Source organism: Meleagris gallopavo, chromosome 16 (assembly GCF_000146605.3).
Source record: "Meleagris gallopavo isolate NT-WF06-2002-E0010 breed Aviagen turkey brand Nicholas breeding stock chromosome 16, Turkey_5.1, whole genome shotgun sequence".
In the NCBI taxonomy this organism is placed as follows: domain Eukaryota; kingdom Metazoa; phylum Chordata; class Aves; order Galliformes; family Phasianidae; genus Meleagris; species Meleagris gallopavo.
The window spans coordinates 9,628,566-9,654,549 of NC_015026.2; the positions used below are offsets into that span (position 1 = coordinate 9,628,566).

At 43.7% G+C, this 25,984-nt stretch overlaps 2 protein-coding genes across 2 annotated transcripts in view; both read left to right on the forward strand.

The window, feature by feature from the left end:
• Positions 1-761, forward strand: part of LOC104913497 (cytochrome P450 3A40-like) — a 4,503-nt gene extending 3,742 nt beyond the window's left edge. The window contains exon 6 of the mRNA XM_031555790.1: positions 731-761. Coding sequence (XP_031411650.1) covers positions 731-761 — 31 coding nt within the window. The remainder of the gene's footprint in view (positions 1-730) is intronic.
• A 994-nt stretch (positions 762-1,755) lies between these two features.
• The window catches only part of LOC104913498 (protein sidekick-1), a 57,479-nt gene continuing 33,250 nt past the window's right edge, over positions 1,756-25,984 (forward strand). Inside the window, exons 1-9 of the mRNA XM_031555791.1 lie at positions 1,756-1,762; positions 2,015-2,209; positions 2,511-2,547; positions 6,254-6,454; positions 8,685-8,788; positions 10,491-10,561; positions 14,872-15,007; positions 16,836-16,895; positions 18,828-18,929. Coding sequence (XP_031411651.1) covers positions 1,756-1,762; positions 2,015-2,209; positions 2,511-2,547; positions 6,254-6,454; positions 8,685-8,788; positions 10,491-10,561; positions 14,872-15,007; positions 16,836-16,895; positions 18,828-18,929 — 913 coding nt within the window. The remainder of the gene's footprint in view (positions 1,763-2,014; positions 2,210-2,510; positions 2,548-6,253; positions 6,455-8,684; positions 8,789-10,490; positions 10,562-14,871; positions 15,008-16,835; positions 16,896-18,827; positions 18,930-25,984) is intronic.

The following is a 25,984-nucleotide window of genomic DNA, read 5'->3' on the forward strand; positions in this document are numbered from 1 at the left end:
AAAAAAAAAGATCATAATGTATCCATTTATTCTCCCCACTGCTGTCTGTCATTCTGTGGACTTCCTGAGATCAAAATACACATAGTATTAAAGATACAGAAATACTGCAGTGAGGCATATGGGGCCAGCAATGAGAAAGCTGGTGCAGTGGTTAAGAGGAGGTCACTGGCAGGAGAACAAGTAAGATGTTCAAAGGGTAAGATCCCAAGGTTGTGTTGCCAGCTTAGCATGCTTCAGGAGCTCTGAAAATCAGGCTTTTTTACCTAGGAATGCAGCATTATGCACCCATGGAAATGCTGTAGGGATATGCCCAGTGCACAGCTGGATACCCTTGGCAAAAATGAACCCTGCTGTGTTGGAAACTTTCCCTTCCTAATGTGCGATCTCAAATATGGGCAGCCACTGTGTACTGGGGCACTGCCATGAAGCATCCCTGTGCCCAGCTGTACCCATAGCTTGCTGGAACCTGGTGCTCTGAGAGCCTGGTCGCTCCCAGAAGTGGCTGCAATCAGGTTTGTTCCTTGGAGGCAGCTACAGCTGCTGCCCCACATCTCCTAGCAGCTGTAGGAAACAAAAAAAGGGCAAAGAAGTGCTGGGGCTTCATGCATAGTACCGTGAGAATCAGCACACCAAAATTATGTATCCCAATTAAGTTTCACTGCTTATGTACCCTACAAGTATGGCATTCACTGGGGAGAGCATATGAACTCTATATCTTTTCTGTGAGCAGTTATGTGGCAATTGTCGCACGTTCCCAGTGAAAAATAAATGTCATTGATTTTGTCTAATAGCCACAGGTAAGACACACTCTCCAGTTCCCATGCCCTGACCTTTATGAATGAAGCACACCAGGTTTGGTCTTGTTCTCGTTACAGCCAGAATTTGGTGGGAGTTCAAACGTTAGCTGAGATATTAATTTCAAGAGAAAGAGACATTCTCAGGTGTCTGCGGGCCCCTTTGTCTTCTGGAAGATGAGCAGAGAGTTGGCAGTGTCGTGTCATGACTGTTTTGTTTTCGTCTGCTCTGATTTGGATGTGTTGGCTGCCCTCCGCCCTGCGTCGCTTCATGAAGCATTTAATCATACAGTGCATTCGGCTTGGGCAATAAAGCCTCACACCAGTCCTGTATTAATTGATTTGGAAGTCAGCAGTTGGACTGAAAGTTACATGGAGCTCCAAAAGTGAGAGCCTGATTTGATTGCTGGATGTACAGAATGGCTTTGAACATTTGGCAGACCCTCTTTGGGGGACAGTTGTTGCTAGTGGTGCGTGAGAGCTCTGGAAGCCTTCCTTTGCACAGTTAGATCATTAATAATGTATGCTAAACCGTAAGCTCGTAATCATCAGGCAGGCAGGTTGGAGTGGGGCTATCATTTGCAGGCATCAACAGGATTGATTATTGAGTGCAGGAGGATTTAAGTGGGACCGCACAGCTTGCAGGCTTCTTCCTTGGGCTGCGGACAGGGACTGCAACAGTGCAGAACAGGAGGATGCTTTTATTGGCAGTCCCGGTATCCACCATGCAGTTATGGGGGAGTAGGATTGCTGAGAGAAAGGCAAGTGCAAAAAGCAGGGTGAAGGGTTAACTTGAGCAGCATGAGGGCTGCACAGCTAGGGCAATCCAACTCTCTGCAGCTGAGAAACTTGGAGCTCCAACGAATGCTGTCACAGTGTGTAATGGACTCTGCACCTTTGCCAAAGACTGCCAGTATGCCGAGGAAAGATTAAATGTTTCTGTGTCTTGTTGGGATGAAGGATGGAAAGTGAGATCCGTTTTGCTGCAGCTAATATCCAGCAGACCCTTGTGTGCATCGCAGTGTGTAATTTCCCCATAAGGTGCTGCGCCTGACTGCGAAGGGCTGGCATATAGCAGAGTTTTATAGCACTAAAGGAAGCAAATTACTTAGTTCTGGTCTCAGTTAAACAAGTAATTACAATAAGCTAATAGTCCTGGTGCTACAGCTAGAAAAAAATCCTAACCTCTCTACTCTCTTCTGCCGGTGCCGTGATTTCAGGCTATCAGATTGCATATCGGCTGGCCAGCAGCAGCCCCAACAAGTTCACAACGGTGGAGGTGGGCTCAACAGTCCGGCAGTTCACTGCTACTGACCTCACCCCCGAGTCAGCATACATCTTCCGGACGTCTGCCAAGACCCGGCAGGGCTGGGGGGAGCCTCTGGAAGCCACGGTGATCACGACAGAGAAAAGAGGTAACGCTTGCAGCCACGTGTTGGGGTGCTTTCCGTTGCATGCCTCTGAGTCAGTGCTGCGCTCACGGGAATTTTAATTACAGGCTGCAGCCTGTAACCCTCCTGCTTCTCACGACATAACCCTGCCCTAAACCATGGCAACGTCATGATTTTGGAAATCTGGTGAGCAAGGCAGGCTTTTATGAGAGCCAGTTCTTCCAACCAGACAGGCTGTTGGGGATTGATTTTTCTATCAGATGCCGTATTGGCCATATGCAGCCTCCTTCTGCAGTCAAAGCTTCTTTTTTTTTTTTTCCCTCAGCTCTCTCATTTTCTAGAAGGATTGCAATCTTAAGAATGTAAGTGAAGGATGAATTGCATTGATTAGGGAACACAGGATGAGTGCTGGAGATCTTGCAGAGTTTCTTAACGTGGCTCCTCCATTGCATCTAAGTCCTGACCCAATATGTTAGCAATTCCTCTGGCCACTCATTGCTGTATACTCAAGCAGAATGTTTGTATTTGGATTGTTTGGGATTTTTCTACTTCTGGCATCAGGCACAAAATTGTTGTTCACAGTCTGCATCCTCAAACAAATTCTGTTCTGTAGGGAGCCTACTTGAAGAAAGCAAGAGCTTGTATGTACTTGAATGAGCGTAGATGCTTAGATATCAAAAGTATCAAAATGTAAAAGACGTATACAAGTTATTAAAGTATCTGGTCTGCATCATTGCGTGTTTCTAATGCTTTGGCTCAGTTCTGCACTCTTAGAATGGATCTCCAGAGCTATCAGAAAAAAACACATTTTCTATTTGTGCATGAACACTAATTTCTCATTCGGAGCCAAAAGAGGGTGTGTTAGCAAAAAACAGGAGTTTAGACTTTCTTTAGGTCTTGCACCAGATGCCATGTTCCAATGCAAAGCACTTATCTGGACTCTTGAGCTGACAGTCAAAGCTACCACAGCAGTGGTACCAGCATCACTCCCTTGTGCATCACTGCGTTCTGTGCCACGTGCCACTCTGACCCACAGTGCTGCCTCTGCATTCATCTTCAGGAGAACTTGACCCTCAAAAATCACTGCCACACAACTTCTGTGATTTATAAAAAAGACAGTTCAGAGAGAAGCACACCTCAGCAGGCAGCCAGAACAAACCTCCATAGAGTTATTTCAGCTACTTTTGAGGTATGCATATGTGCCTGGTCCTGGCTCTTGCCCAAGACATGCACTATAATACTTTAAATGACATTTACTTTTAGACCTTAAAAAGTGACTACCAAGTGGCCTCTCATTTTGAATCTTTGTTACACTTTACCAACTCATTCTGTGCTAGAGCACGGATCTCCCTTGCTATTAGCTCACATCTCCCCTGATACTTACCTACAATATTGTAGGCATTGCCCTGATGTTCAGCCTCCAACAGGAAAGATCAGTGGGGTGCATTTCTACTTTTGTCCTGTGTGATTGGTGCTAAAATTCCCACCAGCACAGCTCTCCAGGTCATGTGCAGCTTTCCCATGCATAACCAGTGCTGTCCTCAGAGAAAGAACCTCTGGAGCGCGAAAAGTGCCTCTACTAAAGATGCTGCCTGTCAAGCAGATTTATCAGCTCAAGGTTTCTTCCACCCTTGTCTGATTGTTGTCAAAGTGGAAGTTTAAAGTCCAATATGTGCAAGTTTCAGAAAAAAAAACACTGCGCCCAATAAAAGTAAACCCTCAAAGCTAAGAGCCTCTCTTTTCAATAAGATGTGCTCAGATTTCCCAAGCTGTTGTTGGGTACACAATGGCTCAAGGCAGAACTCCCAGCTCCACTGCAGGAACAATGATCCCTTGCTGCTATCAGTGCTTTAGGGTTATCTTGAATAGACAAGTCTTAACATAAAGTGAACTCTTTCTCTTTTTGATGGATGGCTCTGCTGTGTCTGTGTGCATGCTATGGGACCGAGTCCCAGGGCATTGAGAGTTAACTGTAGTGATCCCGTATATAAAGCATAGAGAGAAGAATATATAATCTTAAATCAACACGATTAGTATTCTGGATTGGTAAAGAAATTTATCCAGTGCAACTATTCTGGTAAGAAGTAAATAAACAAACAAGCCTGGAACTTGTATACATAACAATAAATATTCTAGAGTGAGAAGATATTTACTTTCCATTAATAAAAATGCATTTAATGTCCTTGTTGTCCTTGATACTGAGATAAGCAGGCATAAAAATTCCCTTGAAAATCACTGAAATTGGTCCCCATTCGTGTCCTTTAGTTCCCTGTGTACTGCCAATAGAAATCTTTGTATTTATAGTGATACCTCTGATTTACAGATCCCAAGCTGTATGGCAGCTGCATTCTCCAGAGGTGCTTCTGTAGTGCTCTGGGTCTACAGAATATCCTTCAGAACAGTCAGCACCAGGGATCCAGGCAGAACAGAGCCACGAGATGTAAATGTAACAAGAAATTAAAAGGAATCCATTGAGTAATATGGCCCAGCCTTACATTCCTGCACAAACAGCTCACCTGAGCATTTGCTCATGGCTAAACTCCCATAAATAAACTCTTCACACTAATGGCTTTGTACATACAGTCAGGAAGTATATCTTGCAACACAGGAGATTTTAAGATCTCCCGTTGGCAGCAGAAGTAAACCCAATCACTGGAGACCAACGGCAAGATCTGACCTGCCCAAAACTGCACACTGCTTAAAGCTTATCAGCAGTATTAAATCCCCACATGACACTCACTTCCTCTGATAAAATAACCCCAAATACCTGTCTCAGCCTGTCAGTGTAAGGCGTTGACCTTTTGCATTGTGCTCTGGATCGCAGGCTGCTGGCACTGAGGAATTCCTGCAGCTAATAGCTTACAGATCTTTTGGCACTGATGTCAGCGAGATCATGCTGCAGAGAGATGCCAAAACATACAGGAAATGTTCTGGAGGATGGCAGGAAAACAAAGTGCTCGCCATACAGAGCTGGGAGGAATCATGCAGTCAGGGGTGCACTTATATGGAAACGAGTGCTGATGAAGTTGAATTGAATTGCTTCTCAAAAGCAAGTCACTATGGTGTCTCCAATCAATTTCTGCTTTATTACATGCCACACATTTTAATCAGAATCAATAATCTTCATGATAAACAATTAAACAATTATTCCTCACTCTATAGAGTTTCTCTATTGAAATCAATGGAGTGCAGAGACACAGTGACGGGAAAGGAGATCTATATGGAAACAGTGGGGCTGGCATGTTCACACCTGCATTACCATTCCCTGCCTCGTCTGAAAGGTGTGCTATTAATTGCTCTGGAGAGATCTCCTTCAGCATTGGCGCTGCCTGGTTTGACACTGCAGGTTCAAGGGCAGTAAGTGGGAAGGGAAGCAGAAGGGAGTCTGTAAGCACACTGAGGAGGTACTTGAAATCCAGCTCTGCCTCCTCCCCAAAATGTGGTTGGGAAGAGCAGCAGCAGGAGCTCCTTATGATCCCTGATCTTTGCCAGAGATATGGTGCTGGAGTTTGGGATGGGCCATAAGTTGTGCACTTGAACACTGCCACACACCAGCCTGTTCCAGCCCATTTCATTCTCTTCTTCATGCCCTGACAAGGGAGGAGCTGGTGGAAGAGAATGCCACGTGGCACACAGCACACGGTCCCCTGGTACCCAGCAGTAAGCAAGGGTTAAAAAGTGAACCAGCTTACAGGCACGTTCTGCCAAGGAACTGTTGCAGCTGGAAGCACACCTGGGTTTCATTAAAGACTTATCTGGTTTGCTTGGCTGATGATCCTAACAGTTCTTCTCAACCTGCCGGGTTAAGATCCTTGCGAGTTTGAAATCTGCTGGTAGAAGGGTGTAGGTTCAGTGATGACCTTTCACACTGGGAAATAAGAATGTGTTTTACTGCTCATCTTTGCAGCAGAAGGTAAAAGAGTGGAGATGGCTTTTATACTTCACGGGACAGATCCAAAAGTTCAATCTCCTGTGACATTACCACTGTGGAAATCCAATTATGCTGTCACGTTTTATATTAGCTTGAATAGCCTCTCAAGGCAGTACCACACTGTGGTTCAATTGCAGAGCGCCCGGCCCCCCCCAGCAGCTGACCACCCCCCAGTCCGACGTGTCGTCGCGGAGCCTGCAGTTGCATTGGGTCCCTGGAAGTGATGGATCGTCACCCATACGATATTTTACAGTCCAAGTGCGAGAGCTGCCCGATGGAGACTGGCAAACCTACTCGTCTTCCATCAGCCACGAGGCAACGTCCTGCATTATTGAGAGGTACCATGTGATCCCAGCCTGGCATAGAAATTCCTGCACTTTCCACTTAGGGCAGATGCTGGCCAAAGCAGGCATCACTCAGGGTCAGTCTTCTGGGGGGAGGCAGGTTAAGGGAGCGTCACTGATTCCATTTTGGAGTTGGTGTTACAGCAGCTGAGAGATCCACAGAAGGTCATGCAATAAATCTAATTACAGCTGAATTGCAATGCATCTTTCTGAGGCCCTTCCTGAAAGCTCTGCATGGAAAATAACACTACTCAGGCTAAACCAAATGTAACTATGCAGTACTCTGCAAAGCACAGCTAGTGAAAAATCCTTTCAGTAGTGGCTCATGCTAAAATTTACTCTCGGTGCTGCATTACAATTATCTCTGTATAAGCTTTTCCAGATGAAATAAGAAACATTTTTATCTGTACTTTCCATACTGAAGTTTATAGATAGCATCAGAATGTCTAAACTTTGTTATTCAGACTTCATTATCTCCTCAGCAGTTCTGTTGTAATTAAAGTCCTTGTAACATCCACAAAAGCAATTGAGTGTCTATGAGGAGGTTCTTGTTTTGCTGTCCATTTACTCTATTGACCAGCTAGTACAAATCAGATTATCTCTAAAAGGCCACGAGCTTTTGCAGAATACACTATTCAGAGCATTCAGATTCAGATTTCTCAGCTCTGTTATAAAAACATCAGTGGTGTGACATATGGCTGCTCTCTCTCCTCATGTGCCAAAAGATACGAATATGTTGGGATCATTTGGTCTGACTGCACAGAAAAAAAGAAAACTTGACAATCATATTATAAATATAAACCTGATTCATTAACCCTGCAAGTATTATATCCTTCATGAATTATACCCAGTATTTTTCCAGTCAAAACCTCTAAAATCAAGGAGACCAGCTGAGTCCTTTTGGCTTGTTAGCATTTCTAAGAAGATCTCTATTTCAAGAAAGATGGTCCGAGTTATTGAAGTTGCTGTCTATAAGTAACAGTGTTCTAGTAGGGTGGCACTGCTGAAAGCGTTCCTCTTCCCCTATGGCTAAAAGCATTTTCCTTGAATGTCCAGGAAAGCACTGTGTGTGTGATGCTAGAGCGCTGCCCATCAGAATGCATTATCCCTCGATATTTAATCATTCCTTACAAGTAGCTTTACTTGGGTTGTAGTCAGTGTTACATCTGCCAGCTGGTGGCTAGACACTTCCAATTAATCAGATAAATCCCCCATAACTTACAGCTCTGCACTGCTTGTCTCTGCCTGTGAACTAAAGGCAGCCTCCCCCGCACCGCCCTGCCAAGCCACGCCAGAAGGATCTTTGCTAAGGTTATGTCAGCTGGAAATCGCTCTGTGCATATCTTAAAGCACTGCATTGATAAAAAGAGCTGCAGGGAACCTGTTGTTACTGACTTTATTAAATAATCCAGGTAATAACATTAATTTAAGATTCAGGAGGAATAAAATGCACTGATCGTACAGCATGCTCCAGAGGATTAGTCAGAAGGTGATGGTGTGAATTCTGGAGCCTGCTGCATCCTGACTCACTGCTGGCCCGGCCACGTCACCGACGTCCTCTGTGCCTGTCCTGATCTGTGCAGCAGGGATGTTTGGAGGATGTCTCTGACAAAGCTTCTGCTTTGCCACAAAAGCCAGTTTTTGCATCCCCATGCAGCACAGCAGTCAGAGGTTGCTCTATGGGCTGCATCTTACTGGCTGTTTTTATGGATTCAGCTATGAGTCCTAGAACCTTAGACAGTTGGGTGGGAACGGGTCTTAAAGATCAGAGAATCCCTGAATGGTTGGGGTGAAAAGGACCTCATAGCCCCACAGCCCCACCCCTGTTTGGGCTGACTGCCCCCCCACCAGGCTGCCCAAGGCCCATCCATGGCCTCGGGCACCTCCAAGGATGGGGTAACCACAGCTCTGGGCAGCAGTGCCAGCGCCTCACCACCCTCTGAGTAAACCATTTCCCCCTCACATCTAATCTAAACCTCCCCTTTTCTAGTTTAGAACAATTCCCCCTTGTTCTATCATTCTGAGAAGATGCTGATGGCAGTGAAGGCGCAAACAGCACCACTTCATGGTGACTTCTGAGGTGATATTGGTAAGGGAAGCCGTTCCAATGGCTTTTTTTGCCAGTGGGCAGGCTCCCCATCTGTAGAGGTCGAGGCTCATTAGGAAGCAGTTTATGACAGCGCATGGAGATTTCACCCCTTGGCCTCACTTTTCCATCCCACAGCTTGAACCCGTTCACCTCTTACAAGCTGCGTGTGAAAGCGACCAACGACATCGGGGACAGCGACTTCAGTGCCGAGACGGAGGCGGTGACAACGCTGCAGGATGGTGAGGATGGGGTGGGGACACACTGCCATGGGATGGGTGCTTGGATGCGCCCCTGGATCCACTGCAGTGTGTTTTCTGCTGTGACCAGAGTAAAAATTCCAACATCAAGTGTGGGTTTGTTCCTAGGAGATTGATAACAGGTAGTAATGAGATTGGGTTGAATTAATAGCAGGCAGCCTTAAGTGTCCTGCTGTGCACTCTGAATGAATCATACTTTCAGGAGTCTCCAAATGGAATTAAACTCCTTTTGATTGGCTTCCAAACTCTGCACTAACCATTATCTTTGCAGAAATTGAATAATTTACAAGAGATCATTAAAAATAAATGTAGTACCACGCATACATTTGAAGAAGTTTCTTCAATTGTTTTCACTCACAATCCACATCAGTCTGCAATACAGCAAAATTGTTGAGGTATAAGTAAGAAAGAGCACCAGGCTGCTGAAAACATGAGCATTTAATCCCGCAGATCAGGACTAATAAACTGTGAATGACATTGACAAGGCTTTTATTTTTAGCCTTAGAGATCAGCTTCTAATTCCTTGATTGTAGAAAGGCACTGCTTGAATGCAGAAGTAGCTCCAATGTCTTGAATGGGACTACCAGAGGGAAAAAGAACTCTGCAAAGTGTGACAAAGGATCTGTATTTACCCTTGGACCGGGAAATAGGGTAATATTGGGACACACTTCTATATACAGTGCTCAGAATTAGTGTTTAATATGGCACAAGGAGTGACCGGTAACTCTGAGATATGAAAATAGAAAAGAATTTTGCCAAAGAATGTTTAAAGAATGTGATCTTGAAATTACAAGACCAGAAGGCAGAGCTCAGGAGTATCCTGTTTTAAACAAGACCCTGTGTAGTGCTTGAAGAAAAGATGTGCCTAGCAGCCTCTTAAGGCATTTCAGCTCTCCAGCTTCCCAAACAATAGCTGCTGTATGGTGCAGGCTGTAACCTGTACTGGTGAGGCAATACTGACTCAGTGTTTTGGAATTTAAAATTTCTTTTTCAGTTCTCTTTGAATTTAGCTACCGTGAATCCAGAGTTGTGCTTGGCCTCCTCACAATGCAAGAGGGAAACCCTCTGAAAGCTTCTCACCTCCTTAACAAACTCTGAACATTTATTCTGCTGAGCAAACCTGGAGCTGCCACCAGAGCATTGCGCCGCAGAGGGCTGTCAGCTCCTGATAAGCATTCCCTCCTTTGTACTTGAACTGCTGGAGAGTGTGCAGATGTGTTACAGGCCATAAGCACAGGAATGGGTTAATCCATGGTAAATCAAGTTGTCCTGATTGAAATAATCTGTGAATACATGACTCCCAAAAGCAGTGGGCTTGCCCCAGCTGTGCCACAAATGCCATGGAAAATTTGGGAGCAATTTGCTCACACTTTACAGCATGCATTCAGCTGGTTTAACTTCCTGGTGAATTTGTGTCCTACTGCTTATGAGCGGCTGCTGTTATCAGCTTTCCCCAGGATTATGCTCTGAGCTTTTCTCACATTCCTCCTCAAGTTGCCAAGGCCACAGGTAGAGCAGGGATGAGTGAGAAGCATCTGGCTTCTGCTTGGGTTGCAATATTCAGATCCCTGGCACTGCTTTTGAGACCCATCACATAGGAACTGGGATGGAAGATTTTGGTGAATTAACTTCCCATTTCTCTCCTGTTGTCTAACTGCTTTGGTTACTTCTTTTCCTCCTCCAGTTCCTGATGAGCCCCCCGGTTCTGTGCTGGTCACTCCCCACACCACTTCGTCTGTCCTTGTGCAGTGGCAGGTAGGTAAAATAAAAAATCATGATGTGTCTCATTGGCATTGATTTGTTGGCCTTAATGGCTCATTGCAATGGCTGTTTTTCTGGAGCTGGAAGGAGTGTGGTAAAGTTGAAGGACTGCCGTTTACTTCCTTGTTTTCCTGATCTGCGCATTTATTTCAGTGATGGAAATTTCTGGCTGTTGCCTTTGCTTTGTGCCCCATGAAGGAAAGCTTGAGAGGGAAGAGTTTCTGCCAAGATGCCTGAGATTACAGCTTGTACAGATTCACCTATCCTCTTATTGATATCAGTAGAGGTGCATCTTTACACTGAAAGCATTTACTGGTGTGTAGCATTGGCAGAGATCAGGTAATCAGAAGCTGTGTTGTTCACATTGTGCATTGCCTCCTTCAGCTGCTGAAGTAATCAGAGGTGTATGCTGTGCCCGAGATCCTGTTCATACCTTTGAAGAGCTCCACATGCTCTGTTGGCTCTTTGAGGACTAAAAAACTAAGATTTCTTCAAAGAAAAGAAAAGCAAGTTCCAGCTCTCTGTAATATCTCCAAGTTGGATATGAAAGTATTCGTGCCGAGTCTGCATTATATACACACATTTCCTGTGCCTTCCTTTATCTTCCCATCCAAAACTGGCCTCCTGGGATATGTTGGAACATTCTGTGACCCACTGCCTGAGGCTTCTTTTTGTGGAGTAAGCATTAAGAGAGGGAACCCAGTGGGATACTGCACGTTAACCATAACCTGCTCTGGAAAGCCTCTGCCCACCCTGCTCCCAAGATGATGTCCCATGCACACAGTAAAGATAGCTTTGGACAGATTGTATTATAGTGAAAAATGTGCCTAACGTGTTTACAGTACAGATGGGGCTCCGTGCATGTTGGAAAAAATATATGTATGAGGGTCTGTTCATTGCTGTGCAGCAGCACTTTAAAAATACGCCTGGCTGTACTGAGGGGATGCTGGCCCAAGTTTACGCAGCTTAACGCTACGTAACGTCATTGCTTACAGCATGTTGAGCAAATAGAAGACATGCTGAACAGTTTCACCAAAGGAGTTATGGAAAGACATAAATCTGTTGCCCCACCTCCAAATAAAGCCCACGGTGAAGGAAAAGGTATAGGGAAGGCAACAAGGAGGAAGTGAGGCACAGCGTACCGTGGAAATAAACGTTCCCTCAATTGACTGATTATTGGTGTGTAGTTAATGTGAAATAGGTGGTTGTTTAGGTAATTGGATGCTTTTTATTTCATGAAAATGAAATGGGGTTGTTGTGCCAGAGTCATCTCGAGGGAGTTGTGGGCGATTATATGTCATTACTACATGTATATTAATAGATCCCAGTAATTCAGCCGCACTGTATTTTTCAAATAAACAAAAATCTTCAAGTCCCGCAATAGCCTCCAATTAAGAAGTTGTTTCACAGCAGTGTTTAAGAAATAATGTAAACTGAAAACAGCAGTCAAGCTAAATGGGAGAGTAGATTTCCAAGCAAAGCTAAATTTTTAACTTTGAGCTGTGTTAATAATTCACGGAACAAACTCTAGATGCACTATCTGTGCTTTCAGCTGCTTGGTCCAATCAGTCCATTATTTTTAAATTTAAAGTAGGGGGAAAATAAGTAATTTTCATTGAGGTCTGCTCTATCAATAATGCAAGGTTATTTCAGATGTTCTGGAGGATGTTATAGTTAATATCAGGATTATGTATGTTCTGCTTCTGCCATAGAGACAGCAATTACTCAAACTTACGTTGTTTTCTTTCTTCTTCCAAGAGCACAAAACTTACCCGTGTTTCTCTTACCCGTGTACAATGTTATGGGCTGCCACTCATAATCATTTTACCTGTTTCAGCAGATCCCTCAGGCCTCCATACAAAACCCTAAATAATCCATTACATCAAAAGCAGTGTTCTGCCCGCCAGAGACAGATAGGAAGGGGAAGACCTGACCTTTTAGCAGAGTACCCTTTTCAGGAAAGAAACATCGTTTCTGTGGCAAGGAGAAAGACAGATTTCAAGCCATTTATTTTCTGAGCTTTCCTCCTAAATTTGAAGAAGAGGAAAAATGGAGAATCACATGGAAGTGTAAGAAAACAGTGCTCAGTATCAACCAATCAGTGTTATACCACAATGAGGAATGGAGCTCTGTCTGCTATCAGCTGTGTGGCAGAGTAAGGAGGAACAGCTTCAGTAGTGTTTTCCATTTAAGAGTGTAAGATTTCCACTTCCAACTCTTGTGTTGTTTTTTTTTTAATTAAAAAAAAAGAAATAGTGCTACATAAGATTGTAATAAATAATATCTCATCTGCATCTTGCAGAGGAGAACATTTTGAGTCATGGAAAAAGCTGTCATTTCCTTGGGTCTGTTTGTTTAGTCCCTTGCTTAAGGGATCTGGCCTGTGGCTAGAAAAGGCTGAGAGTGGTGAGGTGCTGGAACAGCTGCCCAGAGAGGCTGTGGATGCCCCGTTCCTAGAGGTGTTCAAGGCCAGGTTGGATGGGGCTCTTGGCAGCCTGGTCTGGTATTAAATGTGGAGGTTGGTGGCCCTACATGCGGCAAGGGGGCTGGAGCTTGATGATCCTTGAGTCACTTCCAACCCAACCCCTTTTATGATTCTGTGATTCTGTGACAAGAGGTTGATTTATTTACCTTGTAGAATGGGGTCTGGGAGGGAATATAGTTGCTCTTTTTAAAATACAGCCTAGGAATAAAGACCCCACAAGCAGAAGAACAATGTAATCCAAAAGGCGATATTAGCAGAGGATCAAAATGGTTATAGACTCACTATGAATTATTTAGATGAGAAATTTAATGAAGGTTTCTAACCAGCCGAGTAGTGGAGTAGCTTTCCAAAGAAATCCTGGGAAGCAGAAAAAATGGCTCGTTTTCTGGTGGAGCTTTCACTGTGAAAAGGACTTTGAATTGTTTTCTGAGGGCCCAACTTGAAGGTTCTCAATTTCACAATCTTGTGTTCCTAGGTCAGTCTGTAATGCTAAGCAATAATGAGAGACAGCCAAAGCTTCTGCAAAGGATGGAGTACTATAATCAGTATGAAACATCATGATGGAGCAGGGCAAAGAAAGCAAGGCGCTTGGAATTTTCAGATTGCTTTCAGCAGGTTTCAGGCAGGACAACCACAAAAGAAGCAGGCTTCTTCCAGGAGCATTGTCTTGGTAGCTTGGTAGTTTTCATAAACCCTGGATCACATACTTTTCTTTTTTGACTCCCCTGAACTACAGTCTTTCTATTTAATTCTTTAGTCCTTACCCAAAGAAAAATCTTTTACATGCAATGAACCAGGACCACCCTCTTTCTTTCTTCTTTTGTAAGGAAGCAATGGAAGATTCTTGTCATTTCAGGAAGCAGAGTCAGGTTATTACCAAATATCTGCCTCCTTTCTTGTAAAAATATGCTTTTGACTTTCTTCATTAGAATTACATGTGGTATTACCTTATGCTGTGATACGGAGTATCACTCTAGTGGTTAATTTTTTAATGATGGACTGAAGATTTCTGCAGTAAAGTTCTCAAAACTGCTAGGAATCTTTCTGGATTAAAAGCAAGGTCATCATTAAAATCCTTTTCATTTATCCTTTCAGCCCCTTAAGTTTCGGTACAAGAATCTTTAGAAGATAAATGGCTCAGGGCATCTTTTCTTCTCCACAGTTCGTAGCCTGCATTAGATTCATGAAAGTCATTTTTTCCCAAACATGAAGAATCCCTTTGCTTGTCTTTATTGAAGGAAGCCATTCAGACAGAAAATTCCTTTCAGTGTACAGATTGTACGTCTGTACCTGAAGGAAGATGTGAGGGGCTGCTGAAGAATCCTTTGGATGTCTTTGAGCATCTAGTAGCATGTTGCAGAGGAACAAAGCATGTATTTGGGCCAGCTCAATGCCATACATCCATCCTCTATTGCTCCAAGCTGCTATGGAGGAGATCTGGGTTTTCCCATGGGCCTCAACCAATGCAACACACAGGAGTTCATCTTGCTGTGCTTCCTCTCTGAAGCCTCTCTGGCAGTTATTTTCATCATCCTAACGAACCACAGAATGGTTCGTTACTTTTCAAATGGCTCTTGGTTACTCTAACGGTAAATATTGTTAAATGAAGAATGCTCTATGAACATCCATCCACTGAGGACATTGTCTGTGACAAAATAATTCACTTTTGTCATTTCCAAAGCGAAACACTGGTTTGCTGTGTTGGTGACCATCAGCGTGCATTTTCAGTAATCTGTTATTTATATTCTGCATCCCACAAATTTGTGCTAGTTACCACGCTCATCCTAACGAGAATATTCTTCACGTGAACATTTTTCAGCCACCCAAAGCAGAGAGTCTGAACGGGCTGCTGTTGGGGTACCGGATCTACTACAGGGAGCTGGATTACGATGCCGGGTCTGCAACCGAATCCAAAGCTGTCAGGAACCCCTCAGCTTTAAGAGCTGAGCTCACACGTAAGCCTGTGTTTTGGATGCTTATCATATCCCTGAATGTCTTTATACCAGACGCTATGTGCACTCCTACCTATGGAAAGAACGCACCATTATGCCCAAAGTGCTGGAGATAATTTAGATTTCACCCAGTCAAGGTGAAGATGCTGGAAAATGCTAATAGCCTCTGTCTGATCAGCATCGCTTGTAATGGTGCACTCTAATCTGTGCCAGCGTGCTTGAATCGATGTTCTGTCCTCCATGTCCCCTCTGATTTCCTGCTTTCTGCCATCTCCACAATTACCCCGATAGACATTTTCTGCCATCAGACAAAAAGGAGAGAGATTTCATTTTCCTCAGCTTGCTATTTTCTATTAGTTTTTATAATTGACATTTTGTTTTTCTTTTTGCAGTAGAGGAAAACAGCTGAAGAGAAATCTTAAATAGCACTTGTAAAATTTTGAAGTGCTTGTCCTTATTTTGGAATAAAACAGCAAAAATGAGCAAGAAGGTGCATGCTTGCTCTGGTGGTTGCTGGGATTTTTTTTGGAAGGAAGGTAGAGAGGGAAGGGAATAATAGAAAAAAATGAAAAATGCTTAGACAAAGGATAGAAAGGAAGAATAGGCAGAATAAGGTGATGGGAGGTAAAGATGTGAGTGCTCAGTAGCCCTACAGATACGGCTCAGCAATGAAAGGTGCTCACAGCAGGACCGACTTTAGTCCTGTTTGATGAGTGGAATATTCAGAGTAAGACGAGAGTCTATGAGCAGCAGAATATGCCAAGACTACTTTAATGTCCTACATCATCTCCCATGTTTCTCTGAATCCATAAACATGGTTTCTATAAAAGCAAGAATACACATTCTTGTGTGAATGTGGGAAAGGTGAATGTATTAATGTAGCATCAGCATCCATCTGTGATTCCATTTTCATTGTCAGACCTGAATGAGGGCTCTGGGAGCACAGAGGTTAAACCAGAGCAGACGTGTACAGCTCCTCCAGGTGCAGGCATGCACAAGATTTTTTTTGCAGGCAGAAGCTGAATGATGAGCTGTGTATCTCATCATAAAGTAATGACTTTGGATGCTCTCTAGTCTTGTAAGCTGGGAAGCTTGTAATACCTACTGGTTTCCTCTCTTCCCTCTTCTTGCTGGCCCTGCAGCAATGCTGCTAATGGCTGTATAGTAGAAAACACCTTGCTCTGCTTCTCCAGGGAAACAAGAGGGGGAAAAAAGGGTCAGAGACAAGTATTATAAGAGAAATATCCCTCTTTCTCCTCATAATACGACAGTTCTCACCTCAGTGCACCCTTGTTCCTCACTGACCTGCAGTTTTACACTGCTTAACATATTACTGCGGTTCGTTCACAGCAGGAATGTTGAATTCTGTAAGTGAAACTGTGGGAAATCTAACATACATTTAAAGAAACGGGTCCTATCGTACTGTAAGTGTTTGCTCTTTGTGGCCCATGTTCCAAGTCTTTATCCTGCAGCTCTCCATGTTTCAAATTTTGCTTGTTGAGACATAAGAATGCTATACAGTGTTTAATTTCTCCCCTAGAAACTGTTTCCTTTGCACTCATTTATTCTGTTTAATCTAAGAGTCAGAACATTTCTGTATTGCATATTTGTGTGATTCTCTGTTTGAGGAGGAAATGAAAAAACCCGTGTGAGTGAGATGCTTTTGATGTGTTACAAGAGTGATGTGGTTTTATTGCCCTTCAAGGTATAGTCCTAAAGCTCAAACTGTGTGTGTGTGCTGCATCATTTGCCTCTGTCTCTGCTGTACATCATTTGCAATAACTGTTTCCTTGCACTGTAACAAGCTTTCTGCTTTGCTTACCCTGAATAGCCCAAAGCAGCTTCAAGACAGTGAACAGCAGCTCTGCATTAACGACGTATGAATTAACACGTAAGTGCACATTGCCTTTAGATGAGACTCTTTGTAATGGTTCAAAATACAATACAGGCAAGCTCCTCCAGTTGTCTTCAGCAGATCTGGCAGAAATCAACACAAATTAATGATTCTGGTTTCCGGAGTTCCTTTTTCTTTAAGCCTTTGCTTTCTCTACATCAATAGACATTGATGATGCAAGTAGGTAGTGGTTGTAAAATTGTGGCTGCTGGGAAGGTAAAACATTGTTGACTGTAACAACCCAGCATTGCTGATGCTAAATGAATTTTGATTTGCTTGCTACGTATTTTGCAGTCCATCTGAGTTTAGCAGTATCACATCATTAGCCCTACGATTCAAGCATTGCAATACTGGAGCATTCCTTAGAGTATGAGGCCAATTTAGAGAGGGCCCAATGAATTTATATGCATCTCCAGAGGTGTTTTCAATTGGAAATGAATAAAATAGCATTCGACAGAGTTAAAAGGCAAGTTGCTTTGTGGTGATGATGGTTCACTAGATAGGTTTTGCCCAAGGCTTTTGAATCACAGATTGTGCTGGGCTAAAAAAAAAGAAGCCCTATCCCCACTGAAACTTGCATGCATGAACTCTCATATGTTCCATTTTCTTCCACATCCAGTTAACACTAAAATCTCCCTTGTGGCTTTTCATGGCAGCAATTAAACTTTCTCTGTACCAGCTGCCTAGTACTGAAATTCTAATCAAGAGCCATATATCTTACTTTTTTTTTTTAATATTTATTAATGGACTGGCAAAAAGTTAGTGATATATTGGATATCATTTACTCTATACCCGAGAATAGGAAACGAGGCTGAACTGAGTCAGACGTAGGAGCAAGGCACTTGTAAATATTTCCATGGAAGTAAAACTTGAAGAACCAGCATGATTAGAGTTATTGAACCTCACCAAACCGATAGCATTCTGTCAGCCTCAGAGAGAAAGGTACAATGTGATTCATAGATAACAGAGAAAATTATTGGCAAAGGGAAAAATTTGTACCTCTGGCCATGCATGTCTTAATCAATTCTGAGCTCATTTAAATACAGCGATTTATGTTATTGACCTCTTTCTTACTTTAATTTCACTTTTAAATATTTTAGATGATAAATATTTCTGTTAGAATTGATTCTTCCATCATAGAAAGGCAAAGTCCAAGACTGCTCAGTTGCTGCCTTCCCAGTGACACCGACATGGTTCTAATCCATCCCCATTTACATCTATTAATTGCCCCCATACCATTGGGTTTTCTTGCTTTTTTGTCACACTGCTTTTATTCTCCTACCTCATCTGTAGATAGTTTCTATGTCAGCTAATAAATTGGTTCTGTGATGGCCAAATGGAACCCACACTTCAAATTCTCCTTTCTCTTTGTGATTGATGTGTTCATGTTGAGGGAGAAAGATATGCATGCAGTACTTTGAATGGGACTACAGCTTCCCTGCTGCAGGTTGTCCTCTGGATCCTGTCACATTGCAGTGACATTCTCAAGCCATGCAGCTGCCAAATGACCCCTGGATGGAAGTCTCTGGGGTTAGGCAAAGGCTTGAAGCTGTGTTCATTCCTACCAGTAGAGATCAAAGTGAGCCCACGTGTTCAGCATTCAAAGTCCCATCTTTTCCCTGTCATCAGGAATGACCCAGAGGTATTCCCCTAGCTAGTTAATCATCGGGGTGATCCTTCTTACTGGAGTGACACAGTGAAAATACTGGAAAATTCTGTCATCTCGTAGCAAAGATCTTTCATAATTGTGCAGACCCTACTGTGATGAATGTGTTGAGGAAGGGTAGAAGTAGATAGGACACCACTGCACTGTTCTAAGGCAGTATTTCATTGAGAGAAGTGTGATGATGAAGAAGCAATGGAGACTAGGACAGGTCAATACTGTAATATACTATGAATAATAATGTGTAATATAATTTACATTTTCAGAGTTGAAGAAATACAAGAGATATGAAGTGTTAATGACAGCATATAATGTCATTGGTGAGAGCCCTACCAGCACACCAGTGGAAGTGTTTGTGGGTGAAGCAGGTAGGTAAAACAGGCTTATATATTTTTTTAGTGTCAACAAGTTCTGGTATTCTTCAAATATTGGGAAAGGACTTGATCATTATCACTATCAGTTTTCTGTAGCATCCTCTCCTGGAATAGGCTGGCACCAATAGCTTCTTGCCTTTTCAAAGCCAGTTGGTCTACAGGAATAAGGGAAGAAGGTGCATTTGAAAGAAAAAAGAGAAAATCCTTTTTTGGAGTTGCAGGAGGATGACTGTTCATACCAAATTAGCTTGAGGGAAAAATTGACTCAAGTTAAAGAAGTAGAAAGTAGAGCATAGGAAAGCCACAAGGGAAAAGAAACAAAACTACAAAACAAGGGAGACTTGGGAAGCTGGTACTTTTATTTTATTGCTGTCTGTGTAGAGACATTGTCTGTGCACCACATCTTGCTGTATTTTTATGCTCTTGAAGTCAAGAAGATATTGTGTCCAGTTTATTGCTAGCTCTGGAGCCGCAGATGAAGATTACTCTCAAGAACATGCAGACTTCTACCTCTGCATCACGTGCAGAAGCTGTGGTGCAGTGTCACTACTCACGCTGCCACTTACTATGGATGTAGTGCATGAATTCAGGCTGTATTTATGAAGTGTAACTTGCCGATCAATTTTAAATCCCTCCATTGGAAGGCCGGAGGCAGACATCAGGACAAGCGAGTTAAGTAGGCTCTCCTCTGAATGCTTTGTGAAACAAGTGATTTGGCGGAGCAGAGATAACCTGCAGCTGAGCCTGTTCCTCTGTAAGGCTCCAGTGGAGGACTGGAATAGCTGATGCTGATGTCTTCCTCCTCAGCCCGGTGGCGATGCAGGATTTACGGTGACCCCAGCTGGAGAGAGGCTGGCACTGAAATGGCTGTTAGTTATGGTATCAATTTCTGCAGCAACATCTTTTGAAGCTTAGAAAAAGAATAGGCAACATGCTCCCTCCTGTTGTTCAGTCTGCTGCTGGGAACAGATCTGATTGCACTTTTGTTCTTCTGTCTCAAGGCTAAGATGTAAAAGTTAGCAAACTCAGTGCTAATACAATTTATTGTCATTCACTGAAGATTCTATTGCTCAAAACTAAGTAAAGCCCACTTTTTTTTTTAGTACTGCTTAACCTTTGCATTTCATATAACGTATGACATTCACTATCTTTCTTTGAAAACGTCATAAATTAATCAGGGTAGCGTGGTTCGGAGACAGCTGGCAATACCTACATGTTTTCTAGTTTGCTGCTGCTCCAATGTCTTTCTGTAACTGCAGCAAAGGAAGCCCCTGTAGTGGAGCCAACTGTATCTGACTTTAAAATAGATTTTTGTTTCAGAACAAAATATCTCCCTGCTGCAAACTGAGCCAACAACTGCATTTCTACACATGTACAGAGCATGGAAAATCAGATGGGGAGAAGAAAGAGGTGGTGGTGCCCATGTATGTTAACCAGACAGCACTTCATCTTCATTGCAGCTCAGACAGGGAACAGGGCAATGGAGGAGGCCAAACTTGGGATGAAACCAGGCTGCCCAGGGAGTGGTGGGGTCACCATCCCTGGAGGTGTTCAAGAACTGCTGAGATGTGGCACTGAGGGACCTGGTTTTGTGTCACAGTGGGGATGGGTCAACAGTTGGACTTTGGTGGTCTCAGAGGTCGTTTCCAACCTGAATTATTCTAAGGCTTTCTTGCACAGGCAGAGGTGGTGTTTTTGGGGGTTGTAACATGACTCAGTGTAGTTTTTAGGGATCCTGGCTCTACCTCCTGTTAGGGACAGTCTGGGTTCACGCAGTAGAAGTGATGAACATAGGATCTTCCTGCAGATTTTCACACTTGTAGTGTGAAGTTATTATGCTTTGTTATATAACTGCTCTTCCACCTCCGGAGCTGGCTGTGATTTATACTGTGAGCAAAGTGATTGGAGCTGGTGCTGCAATTTAGGTTTTAAATTGATTTGTGACACTTTTGAGTTGAAGTGTGCTGTGGAAATGCAAGTTTTTGTTGTTATTGTTTGCTTGATGTTCTTACCCATGGTAGAGTCGGATAAATAGCAAGCTGGAAAAAATGGGTCCACTTAGCTTTGATGATGGGACACCCATGTAAATAGTAGAGAAAACCTTGGCAGTAAACAAAAACCACTGACAGCATGAGCATAGCACTGAACACAAAGTGACTGAAGCGGACCAGTCCCCAGCCTGAAGGATAATTTATGTCCAAGTACTGCTAAATGGTGCTTCGTTGTGCTGTAAGGGTCTCAGTAATTCTAGCAGGTGAAAGAAGATTCCTTGCAGTTGTAAAAAGGAATATATAGCACACATCTTTGTGGAAATGTGGTGGTTTTAGTTATAAGAATGCTTTAGGTAACATTTCAGAGGAAATACCCATTTCTGTGCAGTCTGCCATGTTTTGTACAGCATGAAGCATCAAGAAATCATATTGATGGTTGGTGTGCCATGTGGGATGGGAGCAGCAAACAGCACAGTCAGATAAACAGTGCAGGAGGACAAGCATCTCAAGCCTTTCCTTTGCTCTTGTGCTCTCCCCTGTGAGACCTGAAAATGTTCCTATCATCGTATCTGGATTTTTACAATACAAACTCAAGTAGACAATGAGTCGTACCCAAGGCAGCATCCCAGGTGTCCAGCTCTCATGGGCTTGGGTCAAGGACAAGTAGAGATTCCTGGCACAAGTAACACGGTTGATATGCCAGGTGACTTAAGGGGATGGATGCAGGCAGATTTGGGTTTGGTTTGGTTGGCATTTTTTGTAGAAGGTGGAGCAAAACTTTTTTCTCGTAGGGCCAGTTTTGTCCCATCCACTGAAACAGCCCAGTAAAGCTTTTATGTCTGCATGTTTGCAGACTTCTCTGGTGTGGAGAATAAACCATCCCTATCCTGTACTGATTAGTCTGAGTGGAGCCAGCACTTCCCTCACCTGCCTTGAGCCCCTGCATCCCTCTCCTATGTGGAGGAGATCCGTGGAACATTGCCTGTTTAAATCTGGCTGCCCTGCTCATTAGAGAACCATGTGCATCTCCTGACAAACAGCAAAATAAAAATAATAATTAAAAAAAAAAATTGAAAGTTACCACTTGCAGCAATGAGAAGGGAGCTGCAGCCCCTCAGCAAGTCCTTCTCGCCTGGTTAATTCATTGAGCAGTTCAGCTGTCAGGGACTCCGGCTTTGATTGGGAAGGCAGAAAGAAGCTGTGCTGATCATCATCCTGGCCCTAAATGCAGCTGCTACCAGAGGTGCTGTTCTGCTTGACTGAAATTAAGGTTCTGTTAGAGCAGCCCCTACATCAAGAGCATTATTCTACTGGGTCGCTGTCGCTGTCTGATTGTGCCGTGGGCTCTGGAGTTCAGGGTAGTCCACCACCTGCATTTTAATTAAACAGAAAGCACAGGTTTGGGGCAAGCATGCTTCACTTAATTTGGGCTGGTGAATAAAATGGGTGGTGGCAATACAAATCCTGTGCTAACGAGCCTGCAGCATCCAGTGCTTTTCTCATATACTGCAAAGCTGTTCTGGATGAAAAATAATGGAATTCATAATTTCTTCCAGCAGCTGCTGCTGGAGGAGAGCGTGTGTGTATAGAGAGGAGGTAGCAGAAGGGGTGAAGTGCTCTGAGAGACACTTGCCTTTAAATAGGTTGTAAGTCCATTTGTCTGAAGAGGGAGTGATGTGTGTCATTATAACTGACGGTGGCATTGGTGACCTTCAGAATTCACAGGAACTGATGAGGCTGGTTTGTTGTTGTTGTTGTTCTCTTTAATAATGATCTCTCAGAGCCCATTCTGCAAAGGGAAGGGGAAGGAACAAAACACTGGCAGACAGAGATCCACTCCTTAGAAGTCCTCCACTGAAAAGCTGCTGTGGTTGCTAACATCGTCTTTCAGGAAAGCAGGTTTCATGCACATCTCGCTTTCATCAGAGTGAAACCTCAGCTTAGAAGGGGGCAGGGCTGTGACAGAGAGTTGAGCTTCTCTTCTCTTATCCTATACAAATACTTGAATTTATGCCTTGGTGCAGAGCTCACAGAGGCCAAAGCGAATATTCCTCTTCCTGCTGTTATCACAATTATTTCCATCTGCCCACAGCTCCACAGCTGTTCCTGGAGCTCCCAAAGTTAGTTTTGTACAGCCACACCTGGAGCAAGGATGGAGGCTCAGCCCTGTAGTTGTGCTTGGAGCTGCCAGTGTTTTAACAGTCAAGGAGCAGAAACTATCTGGAAAGCTCCAAGACCAAAAGTAGTGATTTTGAATTGAGAAAGAGAAGACAAAATAGGAGCCATGCTAAGGAGAGGCAAGCCTCACAGGGAAGCAGTGACCAACGTCCTTTTGTGAGCTGCTTCTAGCAAAGAATTCATGTCACTTCCAAGCTGGTTGGTTGTGTTCAGGCAGTGCCTTTCTGTCTCTCCTGCTAATGCTGGGGAAGGCCGTCGGAACAAGGCTGCTTTGTCTTTGAGTGTTTTTGTTTCTTTCTGCGGGTTTTATGTGCTCGCTATATGTGTAACCTCACCTCCCTGTTGTAGGTTGCTTTGTGGAGAAGGGAGACCCTCAGCACTACCTCGGGCCCCCCTTTCCTGTAGCATGGAACTGTTTCTCCTTCTCTGCCCGCAATGGAGCTGAGAAGATGCTGCGCAGAGAAGTCCCCCGTGCCTCCTTGTTAACAACCTACAAGAGGAATGACAACATTTCAACACATTCAAGCTGGCAGCCTCAATCAGACTGCTGCGGCCCTTTGGCTGTTTTCTCCTATCTGTCTGGGACACACGTGCCCTGTCCCTCCGTGGCTGGCTGTGCCTATGCAGATAGCTGTGTGTCGCTGCTGGCACGGCTGGAAGAGCTGGGTGGGCATTTCCATCCCAGCCCCCACTGGAGAAGGGCAGAGAAGGATTGTTGTGGCCATTTCGCACTGCAGTAGTCTAAAACCTGTCAGCCGAGGGACGGCATCTTCCCTTGATAAACAAAAGGGGAGGGAGGAAGGCAAGGGAAACTAGTACAATAAATCATAGGCTTCATTTTCTCCCACTTTAAATAAAGGGGTTGACCTCCCATGGCATCTTAACAGCATTACACCTGTGATACATTAAAATATTTACTTTTCAGTGGTTGACTCTTCTAAACATCAGCAAAAGGCCGCTTTTGGGGGATGGCTGGCTGTTTCAAACATAGATTTTCTTTTTTCCCTTAACTTCAATGTAAAGAATCTGCTGAGCTGTTGCAATAAACAGGAATGCCCTACTCTGGGCGTGATGCTGGGTTTTTGTCCTGTCCCCAGTGCCCTTCTCCTTAAGACATGAGTTCTCCACTGAGCTTGGAGTTAAAGATCCAAGCCAAGTTCACCAAACATATACTGAAAAAAAACCAGAGTAAAGTCAGAGCAGAGCGAGGAAGGAAAACTATAGGAAGATGATGGGGTGAAAAAAAAAAAAAATGAAGAGACCTTTCCCACTCCAAACAGAAAATAAGCCTCTTTTTGGCTTCTCTTGCACTGCTGTAAGCCATTATGGCTACATCCCATGTGTCCCAACAGCACTCCCTTTCAGAGAGCCACTGAGTAGACCACATCACCATTTCAAGGTGGATTTTAAACTCCAGACTCACTTTATACATGGTTTCCATGTGGGGCTTGATTGCAGCAAGTCCAGTGTGGATTTGCTGTTCCCATCAATTCAGCTCCACTGGTGGTAATAGCAGTATAGATAGCACTCAGTCGCATTATCTAATCCTGCAGGGCTATGACAGAACAGTAAAAAATAACAAACTAAAGTGTGCCTACATTAGAGCATTAGTCGTTGCTTGTTACTGGTGGAGCTGCACTGCTGGGGAATTATGGACATGAATTTTCTGGATAGACCTGAGCTCCCTTTCCTATTCCAACTGATTATTTTCAAAGGGTAATTTTAAGTTCTTAATTTGTTTATAGATGAGCACAAAGGTTTCATAATTAAACTTCCAAATGTGGTAACTTAGCTCAGTAGCTGATCTTATAATGGTAAAACAGAAAGTAACTGTGCCAGTGTGAGTCTGTGGAAGAAGTGTCCTTAATGTCAACATGTCAAAAAGACATCCCTGCAGCTCTCTGGAGACTGAAATCTAATGTCAAGGCAGAAAGAAGCAAAGTCTAAGTGAGAGCCGTACTGCTGTCAAAGCAAGTTATTCTGCCATGGAGGAAAAGGAATTTTAAGCGAATGCATTGGAAAGCAGTGTCCAGATTGAGACATAGATTTGATGGGCTTATTTGACATCTTTAATTCTCCATTGACTATCCAGAAGCTCCCTAAAATGATTTGCAATGTTTTCATGCTGCAAGTAAAAGCTGAATGTGCGCCTCATTAACAGCTCATTAAGTTGTTAATATTGGTCATAAGCAGCCTTTGGTACAGCACAATGCTTTATACAGTGCATCAGCTCCTGCTTAGCCCTGGTTTAATTGCCTCTTTTTATCACATCTCAGTGTAGGAAAGATGTTTCCGTCCAAGCAAAAACTAAAATCAGATGTTGATCATCTGAGCTTCCTTACCTCTTCCACTGCTCTTACTGTTGTGGGTGGTGTGGGACTGCCATTGTCATGCGATGTTTTGCCCAAATGATGAACTTTTGTCTCAAACCCCAACAATTTCATGTCGATTTTCAGCACTGACCATAGCCTGAGACAGACAACCATCCATTCTCAGCTTCACCATCTGGACTCTCGCCTTTGTTCTGCAGTTGGTGCAAGCAGCAGTGGGAGTGGTAGGACAAATGGGCGGCTGGTGGTTCTGCTGCAGTGTTCCATGGCCCGTGAAGAGCTTGGTGTGGGGGCATCCCTGCACAGAGGGCAGAGGGATGGAAAGCCTGATCGTGTATGCAAAGCCTGACTGCGCTAGCAGCAGAGCTACTCCATTAAAAGCAAAGAAATTAACCTTCCTTTCGAAAACATGAGCCATCAGTAGTAAAGTAAAATGGACCATAAATCGCCCTGGTAAGGAAGTGGGGAAGCCCCAGGTTGATAACTTACATTCAAGCAGGCTGGAGCTGGAGTATTTTTGACTAAAGGATATTTGCAGCCAAATCTGTGC